Source organism: Scomber japonicus, chromosome 15, assembly GCF_027409825.1.
Source record: "Scomber japonicus isolate fScoJap1 chromosome 15, fScoJap1.pri, whole genome shotgun sequence".
Taxonomy (NCBI): Eukaryota; Metazoa; Chordata; class Actinopteri; order Scombriformes; family Scombridae; genus Scomber; species Scomber japonicus.
Genome location: NC_070592.1, coordinates 3,034,367 through 3,048,103, shown reverse-complemented (window position 1 = coordinate 3,048,103; position 13,737 = coordinate 3,034,367). Strand labels below are relative to the sequence as shown.

General features: G+C 47.5%; 2 protein-coding genes across 2 annotated transcripts in view; one reads left to right on the top strand and one right to left on the bottom strand.

Annotated features, from left to right (window-relative positions):
- The first annotated feature begins 2,777 nt into the window (after positions 1–2,777).
- On the top strand, positions 2,778–3,460 carry LOC128374586 (uncharacterized). Its single transcript, XM_053334831.1, has 2 exons — positions 2,778–2,835; positions 3,027–3,460. The coding sequence occupies exons 1-2, from the start codon at positions 2,778–2,780 to the stop codon at positions 3,458–3,460; spliced, it is 492 nt and encodes a 163-aa protein (XP_053190806.1).
- A 2,898-nt stretch (positions 3,461–6,358) lies between these two features.
- rnf139 (ring finger protein 139) overlaps positions 6,359–13,737 on the bottom strand; it is a 60,854-nt gene continuing 53,475 nt past the window's right edge. The window contains exons 5-7 of the mRNA XM_053334664.1: positions 10,006–10,081; positions 8,615–8,855; positions 6,359–7,601 (exon numbers count right to left, since the gene is read on the bottom strand). Coding sequence (XP_053190639.1) covers positions 6,831–7,601; positions 8,615–8,855; positions 10,006–10,081 — 1,088 coding nt within the window. The 3' untranslated portion in view covers positions 6,359–6,830. The remainder of the gene's footprint in view (positions 7,602–8,614; positions 8,856–10,005; positions 10,082–13,737) is intronic.

Below are 13,737 nucleotides of genomic sequence, written 5' to 3'. Positions count from 1 at the left end.
TCTATGTAGACAAAGCTTAAACATTATGGTGAAAATAAATATCTATTCTTATCTTTAAAATATAAAAACTGCCCTTTGTTGATGGTTCTTTAAGGGCCGATCATCCGTCTGCAGCTCCCCGCTCTGACAGCGCTGCCGCCCGGGTAGAAGTTGTACGTTTCTCGGTCTTCTTAGCGAGCTAAATCCGAGCTCCGCAGGGGGAAAAACCGGTGGATTTTTTGCTGTCGGTGTTTGTAAAGCTCCGGTACACTCTCAAGCTGAGGCCCATGTCCTCTTTACGGTGCTTTCCACCGGTTAAAACCGACTTTATGATCCCTTAGACTCGGAGGTCAGGAGGAGTTTCTGCACATGGACTTCAAGCTAAGAACCACAGCAACGATAAGCAACCGCTATATATACACCGACTTCCTGTCTGACCTTTCAGAATAATATGATCTACTTCTGGTTACGCCTTTTCACATTAAAATGACTGGTACTAAACGTTGGCCGCACTTTATTTGATTTTTTAAAAGTGTTCAATTAAGAAATTAAATTAAGCGAAAGTAAAGAAACGAGAATAAAAAGTTACAGTTAATATTTTCTTATTATTTATTTATTTATATATGTATTACTATTATTATTTTTATTTATTTTTTCTTCTTTCTTTCTTTCTTAACTTATTTATTTACTTGTTTTTCTCTCATCCCATTCTTCCTTTATTTTTATATAATGTCTACTATTTTTATTCTTCATATATTATTACATGTGTGTATTTGTATTTATACATGTTTAATGGGAGGAAGGGAGGAGAAGAAAAAAGAAGGGGGGGGGTATTGTGTGGTTGACGGTCTAATAAAGAACATATTATTTCTAGTTTTTGTCTTATTTGACTCAAATTATGTCTCAGAATTGTACCTTAACCCTTTACATCAATGCAAGTCTATGTAATGTCCCTATTTACTACAGTGATCTAGGACAACGTGTGTGTGTGTGTGTGTGTGTGTGTGTGTGTGTGTGTGTGTGTGTGTGTGCAAAACCAAAACAAAGACCTAAGGCAGTGTAACCAAACCAAACTGTGCCTGTAGGAGAGCAGAGCTGCAGCCAGACTTAACCCTCCTGTTGTGGGAGGGAGGAAAGGAGGAAGGAAAGGAGGAAGGAAGGAAGGAAGGAAGGAAAGGAGTAAGGAGGGAGAGAGGGAGGGAAGGAAGGAAGGAAGGAAGGAAGGGAGGAAGGAAGGGAGGAAAGAAGCAAGGAAGAAATGAAAGAGGGAAGGAGGGGAAGAAGGAACAGTCAAAAGAGATGGGATTGGAAGAGGAGGGTTATATAACCTGGGAACCTATCTGGGCCTTTGGGTGCTCCATGTTATATTAACAATCCACCAGTAGAGGGAGCCACACAACAACCACAAGATAACACCAGGAGGGTCAGAGTTAGATCAAGGGTTCGAGACCTGTTGGGATGATGTTACTAACCCTAACCCTAAGGCTGTCCTGATTATATTATAATTTAATGAGATGTCAATTGTTCTGATCTCTGACAGTTTAACCCAGAGAAGGCGTCCTCAACAATATCTGATACCTGAATTATTAATAAACTGGAGTTTTCACAGTAGAGATTTAGACACAAATAACATTTTAAATAAATCTTATTTCAACACATAATTATTGATCTATGTTTGATGTTCAGTTTGAATCATGAAGAGACACGTTGATCTTTTACTGCTGAAACTAAACAGACTCAGAAATCATGTTGAACTCTAAACAGCTTCATCTTCTCCATGTGAGCTTCACTGAAATCTGTTCTGTAGGTTTCTGTTAATCTTCCCCGTCTGTTTTGACTGTTTCTCCTTTCCTTCCTCCCTCCTTCTTTCCTTCTGTCCTCTCTCCCTCCTTCTTTCCTTCCTCCTTCTTTCCTTGCCTTCCTCCCCCCTTCTTTCCTTCCGCCCTCCCTCCTTCTTTCCTCCCTTCCTTCGTTTGTTCATTCCTCCCTCCTTCTTTCTTTCCTCTGTCCTTCTTTCAATCCTTCCTTCCGTCTGTCCTTCCTCCCTCCCTCCTTCTCTTCTTTTCTCCCTCCCTCCCTCCTTTCCTTCCGCCATCCCTCCTTCTTTCCTTCCTCTCCCTCTCCTTCATTCCTCCATCCTTTCCGCCCTCCCTTCTTCTGTCCTCCCTCCCTCCTTCTTTCCTTCCTTCCGCCCTCCCTCCTTCTCTCCTCCATTTCTTCATTCATTCCTTCCTCTCTTTGCTCCTTTTCCTTCCTTCTGTCTTCCCTCCCTCTCTTTCCTTCCTTCCTTCTCTTTCTTTCCTCATTTTCCTTCCTTCTGTCCTTCCTCCCTCCTTCTCTTTCTTTCCTTCCCCATCCTCCCTCCTTTCCTTCCCTCTTCCCTCCTCCCTCTCATCCTCCCTTGACTCGAGGACATGAGTGTGAAGCGATGTGTATTTAAAGGTGATGTTTAAGATAAAAGCCAGAGACAATATCAAAGATGATTTTATTTACATAAATCTCTTTTTAAAACAAAAGGCAAAATGAAAAAGCTTTTATCTCCTTAAAAAGCTTCCAGAACAATCAACCTAATCATCAAAAAGTCCTTCAATAGCCCCCAACCCCCCCCCCCCCCCCCCCCCCATTCCCCATTCCCCTCCAAACCCCCAAAAATCACCTCTCATTCCTTGCAGCTTATTCTCTGCAGACCAGTAATTACAACAGTAATGAACATAAGTGTGAGACGTTCAGGCTGTGAAGTCTAAACAACGTAATACTCGTAGGAGTTGTGCTTCAAAGCTTTTTAATACAAACGCACAATGAAGATCTCTGCGCCGGTCGAGGGATCCGGTTGGTCGGTTGGTCGGTTTACTGTCGGTACTGTCCAAGGCACATCTAGTGCCGGGAGCTCAAAGGTTTTTAGGATCAGAGTCAGTCGGACGTCTGCTGCTGGAACCCAAGCTCAAAACATGACCACAGAAATCTGCATCTTCACAAAGAGTTTAGTCCACTTTTCTATTCCACACGTTTCTGCAGACAGTCAAGTTTTGTTTTTTTGTTTTTTTAAGGCCTGGAAACACAGAACTCCTCCAACCCTGCAGCCCTCCAACCCTGCAGCCCTCCAGCCCTCCAACCCTGCAGCCCTCCTCCAGCCCTGCAGCCCTCCAACCCTCCAACCCTGCAGCCCTCCAACCCTGCAGCCCTCCAGCCCTGCAGCCCTCCAACCCTGCAGCCCTCCAACCCTCCAACCCTGCAGCCCTCCAACCCTGCAGCCCTCCAGCCCTCCAGCCCTCCAGCCCTGCAGCCCTCCAACCCTCCAACCCTGCAGCCCTCCAACCCTGCAGCCCTCCAGCCCTGCAGCCCTCCAACCCTGCAGCCCTCCAACCCTGCAGCCCTCCAACCCTCCAGCCCTCCAACCCTGCAGCCCTCCAGCCCTCCAACCCTCCAACCCTCCAACCCTGCAGCCCTCCAGCCCTCCTCCAGCCCTCCAGCGGGACCCTGAGACTAGAAAACACAGTTTGAGCCTTCGTTATAAAAAGGTGCAGTCGTCTCTCTCCGTGTGTCAGAAGGAGGAAGCTCCTCTCTGTACCAGTGATTCAAAACACACAGAAAAGAAAAAGAAAAGGTGCTTTTACTGAAAGACAGACTATTATTAGCACAGGTTTAAACTGATGATGTCATCTCTTTGCTTCATCGAGTCATCAGCAGACAAACAGAAGTTTCACCTTTTTCATGATTATTGAGACACGAACAGAAAAACAACTAATAATCAGATTTTAGATTTTTGTTTTTTTGGGATCGAGCTGCAAACCAAACTCTCTTCATCTCTTTATCACATTCAAACCAAATCTGTGGGTCTGAAACCAAAACTGAAGATTGATCTTCTGTAAGGAGAAAAAGAGGGAAGAAAAAAATATTATAATAATAATTTGGAGAGGAGAGGAGAGGAAGGAGAGAGGAAGAGGAGAGGGAGAGGAAGAGGAAGAGGGAGAGGAAAGAGGAGGAGGGAGAGGAGAGGAAGAGGAACAGGAGAGGAAGAGGAGAGGAAGGAGAGGAAGGACAGGAAGAGGGAGAGGAGAGGACAGGAGGGGAAGGAGAGGGAGAGGAGAGGAGAGGAAGAGGAGAAGGAGAGGAGAGGAAGAGGAGAGGGAGAGGAGAGGAAAGAGAGGAAGAGGAGAGGGAGGGGGAGGAACAGGAGAGGAAGAGGAGAGGAGAGGGAGAGGAGGAAGAGGGAGAGGGAGAGGAGGAGGGAGAGGAGAGGAGAGGAAGAGGGAGAGGAAAGAGAGGAGGAGGAAGAGGAGAGGAGAGGAAAGGAAGAGGACAGGAGGGGAAGAGGAGGGAGAGGAAGGACAGAAAAGAGAGGAAGAGGGAGAGGAGAGGAAGGAAGAGGAGAGGAAGAGGAGAGGGAGAGGAGAGGGAGAGGAAGGAGAGGAAGAGGAGAGGGAGAGGAGAGGAGAGGAAAGAGAGGAGGAGGAGAGGAGAGGAAGGAGAGGAGAGGAGAGGAATCTGGGGTCTGAAACCAAAACTGAAGATTGATTTTTTTTGTAAGGAGAGAAAAGGGGGAAGAAGAAAAAAAAAAGAAAAAAGAAAAAGCAAGCTCTCTCTCTTTTTTGATGGTAAAGGGAGAAAGTGTGTGTGTGTGTTTATTATATGTACAATAACGTACATGAATGTGACGGTCACACTAGAGACCAGTAGTAGTAGTAGTAGTAGTAGTAGTAGATGAGTAGAGGTATATCAGTGAGTACAGTAGGAAGTCACTTTAAATACATCACACACATCCTCTCTGTGATTCTCCTCTGGGTTCACAGTCCATAGAAAACTACTGCACTGTCCTTCATTCACTCTCTCTCTCCTTCTCTATCTCTCTCTCTCCTTCTTTCTCTCTCTCCTTCTTTCTTTCACTCTAAGTTCGTTAAGGACAAAAAAAAAACCCCACAAACTTGAGCTGCTATCGATCTACAGGTCAGGATTTTAAAGCCCTCGAGGTTTAGATTTAGACAAGAAACGTAAATTCCTTAAGTTCCTTATTTCCACAGAATCTGCACAAAAAAAAAAAAATCAGTCACCTCCAGACTTGCAGATTTGATTCAAGCTCAAACTCGTCTCAGTTTTTTAAATTTTTGTCGTTAATAAACTCTCAGTCCTCACTCTCTTCTGTTTCCCGTATAAACACACTGCATCATTCACTCTCTCTCTCTCTCTCCCTCCCTCCTTCTTTCCTTCACTCTCTCACAAATATTCTGTTCAAGTTTGTTAAAGACAAAAAAAAAAAAAACACACACAAACTTGAGCTGCTATCGATCTGCAAGTCAGGATTTGAAAGCCCTCGAGGTTTAGATTTAGACCAAAAAAAAGGTAAATGAAATGGATGTTTTGATGCTGTGGAGAAGGGTTAAATTGGTTAAATCTTTTCTGATGCTTTTATTTCCACAGAATCTGCAAAAAAAAAAAACCTACCAAAAAAAAAAAATCTGTCAAATCCAGACTTGCAGATTTAATTCAAGTTCAAACTCGTCTGTTTTTTTGTGTTTTTTGTCGTTAATAAACTCTCTCCTCTCTCTCCTCTTTGTTTCCCTCCATTAATAAACTGCATCATTCACTCTCTCTCTCTTTCACAAATATTCTGTTCAAATTTGTTAAGGACAAAAAAAAAAAAACCCAAAGAAAACGACAAACTTGAGCTGCAAGTCAGGATTTGAAAGCCCTCGAGGTCGATTTAGACAAAAAAACTTAAATAAAATCAATGTTTTGATGTTACTCAACGCGTTGAGTTTTCTGGTACTTTAATTTCCACAGAATCTGCAAAAATCAGTCAAATCCAGACTTGCAGATTTAATTCAAACTCAAACTCGTCTCAGTTAGTTTTGTTTTTCTTGTCGTTAATAAACTCTCACTCCTCTCACTCCTCTTTGTTTCCCTCCATTAATAAACTGCAAGGGAACGTGAACTGCATCTTAAGACATCGTCTAAGCACATTACATGTCGGCAGGCACACACACACGAGATCACGCGGGATCACACGGGATCACACACACGAGATCTCACGAGATCACACGAGATCCTACACCAGATCACACGAGATCACGCATGGGATCACACGAGATCACACGGGATCACACACGAGATCACGTGAGATCACGTGAGATCACACACCAGACCACATGAGATCACACGAGATCACACATGAGATCACACATGAGATCACGCGAGACCACATGAGATCACACGAGATCACGCGAGATCACACATATCACACACGAGACTCACCGAGGCTGCAGAGGTGACGCGATAGTCAAACTACTGATTTTAATCTTCTCTAAAGGGGGAAATTAAAATGTTTAACGAGCTCAACAAGAAAAACTTTGATATTTAATCTAATATTTAACGGATGTGTGACTTTTCTTTTTTTTTTGGCGATGTGGGGAAATAAATAATTAGATGAGAAACAGCTGAGCCGACAAAAAAAATCTGTGATAAAGAGAAAAAGAAAAAATGAGGATGTTTATGGTCGACATCATGCAGCCCCAAAACACACACACACACACACACACACACACACACACACACACACACACACACACACACACACACACACACACACACACACACACACACACAGAGAATGAGAGCAGCAGTTACTCTTTCCTTGAGCCCTTATAGAGTAAAAACCCAAACTCAAAAAAAAAAGAAAAACTAAACAAAAAAGAAACTAACGAGAAAAGAAGAGAAAGACATCCCTGACATTGTTCAAGAACAAAATTAAAGTCGCTGAATTTCTGTTTTATAATTCTTTTTTTTGTTTTTTAACTTAAATATAATAAAGATATATATGTATATTCTTCTATAGATCTCATTAGTTTGTATTATTCTCAGTCCTCTGTGGAGTCTGTGTCATCGTTGATATAATCTTCTTCTATCGGCGTCCCTCCGTTTTGCGTCCCCCACTCGTCTTCATCGTACTCTATGCTGTCGTTATCCTCCAGTAGTTCGTTATCAAGCTCTCCCTCCGCCGCCGCCGCCCCTACCCCCCCCACCGCTCCGTCACCAGGGGGGTCATCCACCAGCTGGTCCTCCCCGTCTGCGGCGGGCGGGGCGTCGGGGTCCGGCGGAGCGGCGTAGCCCCCGTTGTTGTTGGAGAAGGCGGCTCGGTCTCGGCTCTCCTCCTCCACGTAGACCCGCTGGTGGCACATGGGGCACGTGTCCTGGATGTAGAGCCACTTCCTCAGGCACAGCGCGTGGAAGTAGTGGTGGCACGGCGTGATGCGGGCCGACGTGGCGAACTCCTGGTAGCAGATGGCGCAGACGTCCTCGATGTCGCTCAGCTGGTCGCCGCGGACTTCGGGCAGAGAGTTGATCTTCTTGACGGCGGTGCGGCGGTTGATGAAGGTCTTCCAGCCGTTCTTGGCCTGCAGGTAGATGTTGAAGTAGGCGTGGAGGCACATCATGCAGGCGCGGATCTTGCTGCCCGACTCGAACATCATGGTGTAGGCGCCGTTGCCGAACATGATGACGCCGAACAGGAACTCGATGATGTTCCCCGTGGAGCGGACGTAGTAGACGTAGTCGTCCAGCTTCTCCCACAAGACGTTGGAGAAACCGTCGGCCATGAAGAGACCGTAGACCGTCAAGGACACGACAACCTGAGAGGGAGAGGAAGAGGAGAGAGGAAAGAGAGGAGGAGGAGAGGAGAGGAAGAGGAGAGGAAAGATAGGAAGAGGAGAGGAGAGGAAGAGGAGAGAGGGGAGAGGAAGAGGAGAGGGAGAGGAAGAGGGAGAGGGAGGGGAAGAGGAGAGGAAGGAGAGGAAAGAGAAGAGGAGAGGAGAGGAAGAAGAGAGGGAGAGGAGAGGAAGGAGAGGAGGAGAGGAAGAGGAGGAAGAGAAAGAAGAGGAGAGGAAGAGGAGAGGAAAAGGAGAGGAGAGGAAAGAGAGGGAGAGGAGAGGAAGAGGAAAGGAGAGGAAGAGGAAAGGAGAGGGAGAGGAGAGGGAGAGGAGAGGAGAGGGAGAGGAAGAGGAGAGGAGAGGAAAAGGGAGAGGAAAGATAGGGAGAGGAAGAGGAGAGGAAGAGGAGAGGAATAGGAGAGCGAGAGGAAGAGGAGAGAGGGAGAGGAGAGGAAGAGAAGAGGACGAGGAGAGGAAGAGGAGAGGGAGAGGAAGAGAAGAGGACGAGGAGAGGAAGAGGAGAGGGAGAGGAAGAGAAGAGGACGAGGAGAGGAAGAGGAGAGGGAGAGGAAGGAGAGAGGAAGAGGAGAGGAAGAGGAGAGGAAGACGAAGGAGAGGAGAGGAAGAGAGAGGAGAGGAGAGGTCGAGGAGAGGAAGAGAAGAGGATAAAGTTTACTATTATAATTATTATTAACTTACAGACTCATATTTATATATATTTAAATTCTTATCTGCTTCGATATCGACTGAAAATGACTCAGAGTGGCTCAACGTCAGCTTCATCTGTCGGCGTAGAAACTAAAAGATGGTCGCGTTTCCATGGCAACCACGGGCCGAAGTGTTTGTGTACTCGCCGCAGTGACATTTAAGGACAAATCCACCTTAAACGTTCTTTAACTTCTTCATTAATTTCCTTTTCTGGCTGAATTGAATCTCTTCTTCTTTCTTCACATCACTATCAGAAGTTTTTATTCTACCTCTCCGTGTTTTCTCACCTTGAGGCAGAGCTCGACGCAGAAGGCGGTGACGGCGAACAGCCACGTGTTGAGAGCGTAGTGATGCCAGAGAGCGTAGCTGAGCGCCACGGGGAGCACGAAGAGCGCCAGAGACACCAGCAGCACGGGGACGTGGCGGCGGACAGAGGAGACGTGAGAGGCGCTGAGGGACATCAGGACGGGGTCGGTCATGCCGTGGATGAAGTGGAGGATGGCCGTCAGGAGAAGGCACATGTTACGACTAGACGCACCTACGGGAGGCAGAGAGGGACAAAATTAGAGAGGGGTAAAGTTAGAGAGGAGAGGAGAGGAGAGGAAGAGGGGAGAGAAAGAGGAGAGGGAAGAGGGAGAGGAGAGGAAGAGGAAGGAGAGGAGAGGAGAGGAGAGGGAGAGGAAGGAGAGAAGAGAAAGAAGAGAGGGAGAGGAGGAGAGGAAGATGAGAGTGAGAGGAGAGGAAGAGGAGAGGAGAAGAAGAGGAGAGGAGAGGAGGAGAAGAGGAGAGGAGAGGAAGAGGGAGAGGAGAGGGAAGGAGAGGGAGAGGAGAGGAAGAGGAAGAGGGAGAGGAAGGAGAGGGAGAGGAGAGGAGAGGAGAGGAAAGGAGAGGAGAGGAGAGAAGATGAGAGGAGAGGAAGGAGAGGAGAGGAGAGGGAGAGGAGAGGGGAAGGGAGAAGAGAGGAGAGGAGAGAAGGAGAGGAGAGGAGAGGAAGAGGAGAGCAGAGGGAAGGAGATGAGAGGAGAGGAAGAAGGAGAGGGGAGAGGAGAGAAGGAGAGGAGAGGAAGAGGGAGAGGAAGAGGAGAGGAAGAAGGTGAGGGAGGAGGAGAGGAAGAGGAGAGGAAGGAAGGAGAGGAGAGGAAGAGGGAGAGGAGAGGGAGAGGGAGAGGGAGAGGAGAGGAGAGGAGAGGAGAGGAGAGGGAGAGGGAGAGGAGAGGAAGAGGAGAGGGAGAGGAGAGGAAGAGGAGAGGAGAGGAAGGGAGAGGAGAGGGAGAGGAGAGGAAGGAGGAGGAGGAGAGGAAGAGGAGAGCAGAGGAAGGAAGGAGAGGAAGAAGGAGAGGAGAGACCGTAGACGGAGAGAGGGGAGAGGGAGAGGAGAGGAGAGGAGAGAGAGGGCCTCTCCCTCTCCTCTCGCTCTCGCTCCTCTCGCGTCGCCTTCTTCCCCTCCTCTCTCTCCTTCCTCGCTCTCTCCTTCCTCTCTCTCTCCTTCCTCTCCTCTCTCTCCTCTCCTCTCCTCTCCTTCCTCTCTCTCTCCTTCCTCTCCTCTCCTCTCCTCTCCTTCCTCTCTCTCTCCTTCCTCTCCTCTCCTCTCCTCTCCTCTCCTCTCCTCCCTCTCCTCTCCTTCCTCTCTCTCTCTCCTTCCTCTCCTCCCCTTAAAGTTGTGTTATGTTGAACCCACAGACGCTCGTCAGGATGAAGGCTGCTGAGTCCGGTCTGCAGAGCGAGGATGAAGAACAGAACCGGAGCCACGAACCCTAAAACGTTTATCCTCCTCCTCCGTAGAACCTGAAACAGAAAACAGACACATCCCTGTTAGCTCTCGTAGCTTCCTGTCATTGTACTTCCTGTCTATGTGCTTCCTGTGGCTGTACTTCCTGTCGTACCGATGAAGGCGAGGATGCTGAGGCCGAGGTAGTGAGCCACCGAGGAGATGACGGCGCTCCTCCCCAGCACGGTGAGCGTGGAGTCGCAGCCCGAGATGATCAGGTTACTGGTCAGATCCCAGAAACACGTCCCAGCTCAGGCAGGTAGCCCTAAAAAAAAGGTAACCATGGAAACGGTCAGAGTGGCCGTGGAAACGGTCAGAGTCACCACGGAAACGGTCAGAGTCGCCACATCACAACCCTTTATATTAACATATTAACCTTCCTGTCGTCCTCCCGGGTCAAACTGCCCCCGTCTGTTTTGACTGTTCCTTCCTTCCTCCCTTCTTTCCTCAATGTTTCCTTCCTCCCTCCTTTCCTTGCTTCTTCCCTCCCTGCCTTCCTTCTTTCATCTGTCCGTCTTTCTTTCCTTCCTTCCTCCTCCTTCTTTCCTTCTTTCTTTCCTTCCTCCCTCCCTCCTACTCTCTTTATTACCTCCCCCTCCCTTCTTCCTTTCCTTCTTTCCTCTGTCCTTCTTTCCTCTGTCCTTCTTTCTTTCTTTCCTTCCTCCCTCCTTCTCTCTTTCTTCCTCCCCCTCCCTTCCTCCTTTCCTCTGTCCTTCTTTCTTTCCTTCCTCCCTCCCTTCCTTCCTTCTTTCCTCTGTCCCTCTTTCTTTCCTTCCTCCCTCCCTCTCTCCTCCTTTCCTTCATCCTCCCTCCCTCCCTCCTCCTTTCCTTGCTTCTTCCTTCCTTCCTCCCTTCCTTTCCACCCTTCCATCCTCCTTTCCTTCCATCCTTCCTTTCTCCTTCCATCCTTCTTTCCTCCCTCCTCCCTTCCTCCTTCTTCCTCCCTTCCATCCTTCCTTCTTCCTCCCTTCCTTCTCCTTTCCTTCCTTCTTCCTCCCTTCCATCCTTCCTTCAGCTGCACAGATATGTTAAAAAAGATGAGTTTTATTTATATTTTTTTAAGATGTGGCTCATATTTAGGGAAAAGTCCAGCTATAAAAAATGTGTGCAAGTTTTTTTTTAAAGCTTTAAAAAGTAAAAATGGGTCAAATGTGATTATTACAGAAATATCCAGCATGATAAGAAACAAAGCACTAAACTCAAACAACTCTATAACTTTATCAGCTTTTCTGCCAGTTTGTAAATGACCTGAAGTAACCTTTGGTGTCTCTGTACTGATGTAGACCAGGTCTGAACATAAAAACCCACCAAGACACATGTGCGCAGGTAGACGAGACACCTCACAGGAAATGATTCATATGTGTGTCTATACAGTGTGTGTGTGTGTGTATGTGTGTCAGCTGCAGACAGTCTGAGGTTAACAGGGCTCAAAGTTCAATTTTAAACATTATACTTTATTATCACTTATTCAACATCGATCTGTGGGGTTATTTCTGTGTTCAGGATTTAGTGATTAGCATAAACCCGCCCCTGCTGCTGTAGAGGTAGAAATACATTCAGCACACACTACTACTACTACTACAGTCTACAGTTAGCTGAGTTAGCTGAGTTAGCACTACTACTACTACAGTCTACAGTTAGCTGAGTTAGGCTGAGTTAGCACTACTACTACTACAGTCTACAGTTAGCCAGTTAGCTGAGTTAGCACTACTACTACTACAGTCTACAGTTAGCCAGTTAGCTGAGTTAGCACTACTACTACTACAGTCTACAGTTAGCCAGTTAGCACTACTACTACTACAGTCTACAGTTAGCCAGTTAGCTAAGTTAGCCACCGAGCTAGCAGCCGAGTTAGCAGCTGAAAGCTCTCAGACATAGCGTCCATGTTTCTGGTAGAGGTGGGGACTTTGATTGACAGGTGACACTTGGTAGGGGGCGGGGCTTCAGCGTTTGGGAGCAGAGAAAGAGGCTGATTTTTACACAACTTTGAAGCCTAATTTCATATATTTGGTGATTTTTTTTAATCATTCAAATTTGGCAGGGTGGTTAACAACACACTTTTCTGTGGTATGTCAAACTCAGAACACATATTTATTCTTACTTTACAAGACTTTAAAGATATTTTTTAAGCATTATATATTTCATTTTTGGGAATGTCGGCCTGCAGTGAATATTCGATTATTATTCGTGAGCACATCCCTTATTTGAAGGCTTGTCGCTCTTATTTTGAAGAACCTTTCCTCTCCTCTCGCTCCTGTGTGTGTTCTGTTTTGTGAGATCAGAAAGCTACAGGAAGGATCACAAGTCCTGTCGTCTGCTCGGTGAGAACCGGGAGAAGCAGCAGGTTTTTCTTTGTTGGTGATAAATGAGAGAAAGCAGATGAGTGTTCTGGTCTCACCTGAGCGTCCGAGCTGCCGTCCGTCGCTCCCCCCGTGGCGTCTCCACTCTCCCTCCTCACCCCCCGCCACCACGTAGACCAGGATCAGCGCCTGCGCCGTGACCCGCGTCAGCCAGAACACGCGCAGCACGTCGGGGAACCGGATCCTCTTCCACGTGTCCTCCAGCAGCAGCTGCAGCCGTAGATCCGGTACATGTGCCTCACCAGCAGGTACACGTAGCGGCACGAGTAGTAAAAACCACTTCAGCCTCACGGCGAGACACACGGCCGTGTTCAGGGCCAACGCCAGACCCGAGAACACCGCCACCCAGCTGCCTCACGTCCACCGGCAGCTCGATCATCAGCCCCCACAGAGGGATCATGATGTCCAGCACCACCAGCGCCGCCAGCACCGACTGCAGGTTGAGCAGGAACACGTAGCCCACGCCGAACATCAGCTGGACGGCCGCCATGCCGAGCCACAGCGTGGGCCCGTTCCGGGCAGCAGCCGGAAGCCCAGCGCCGCCTTGTAGTAGGCGCTGTAGAAGTCTATGTGTGAGGTGGCGTAGTAGTTGATGAGGACCGCCACCCCAGCCGAGCATAGACGGCGAAGAAGAGGGTGTAGAACTTAAACAAGGCTTTCTGGGAGAGAAGCAGCACCACCGTGGAGACGAGGACTCCTGGACAGGAAACAGGAAGACAGGAAGGGTTAGTTAGGGTTATTGGAAACTCATTTTAATCAATTCTTCCTGTAATAAGATGTAACGTGTCCTAAAGATACTGACGGGATCTGAGGAAAATTTAATCAATACAGCAGCTCTCATGTCAAATTAATGGAGCTTTTCCACTATACAGTCAGGCGGGAGTTCTGGTCCTCTGAAAAGAAGCTAACGTGGAAGTAACTTAGAGCTGCATTCTATCAAAAGGCCACCAGGGGGCGACCGTCTCTATACAAGTCAATGGAGAATTCACCAACTTCTCACTTGATTTCTAACCTCAGTAAACGTTTTCAAAATGTGTTTATGGTCTCAATCGCTAGTTTAAAGCCTTCTTCAATGCAGTATGATGTTCATTTGGGACATTTTGGCCTCCCCTGATTTTATATGTGACGATAAAGCAGGGTATGCATTAGGGCGTGGCTACGTCCTGATTGACAGGTTGATTGACCACTGTCCTCCAGATCCCAGCCCTCGCAACCATAGCAAACCTCCCCGCATCCGCCCATGGCCCCGCCTCATGCTCATATAAGTAGAATCTGTGTTTTT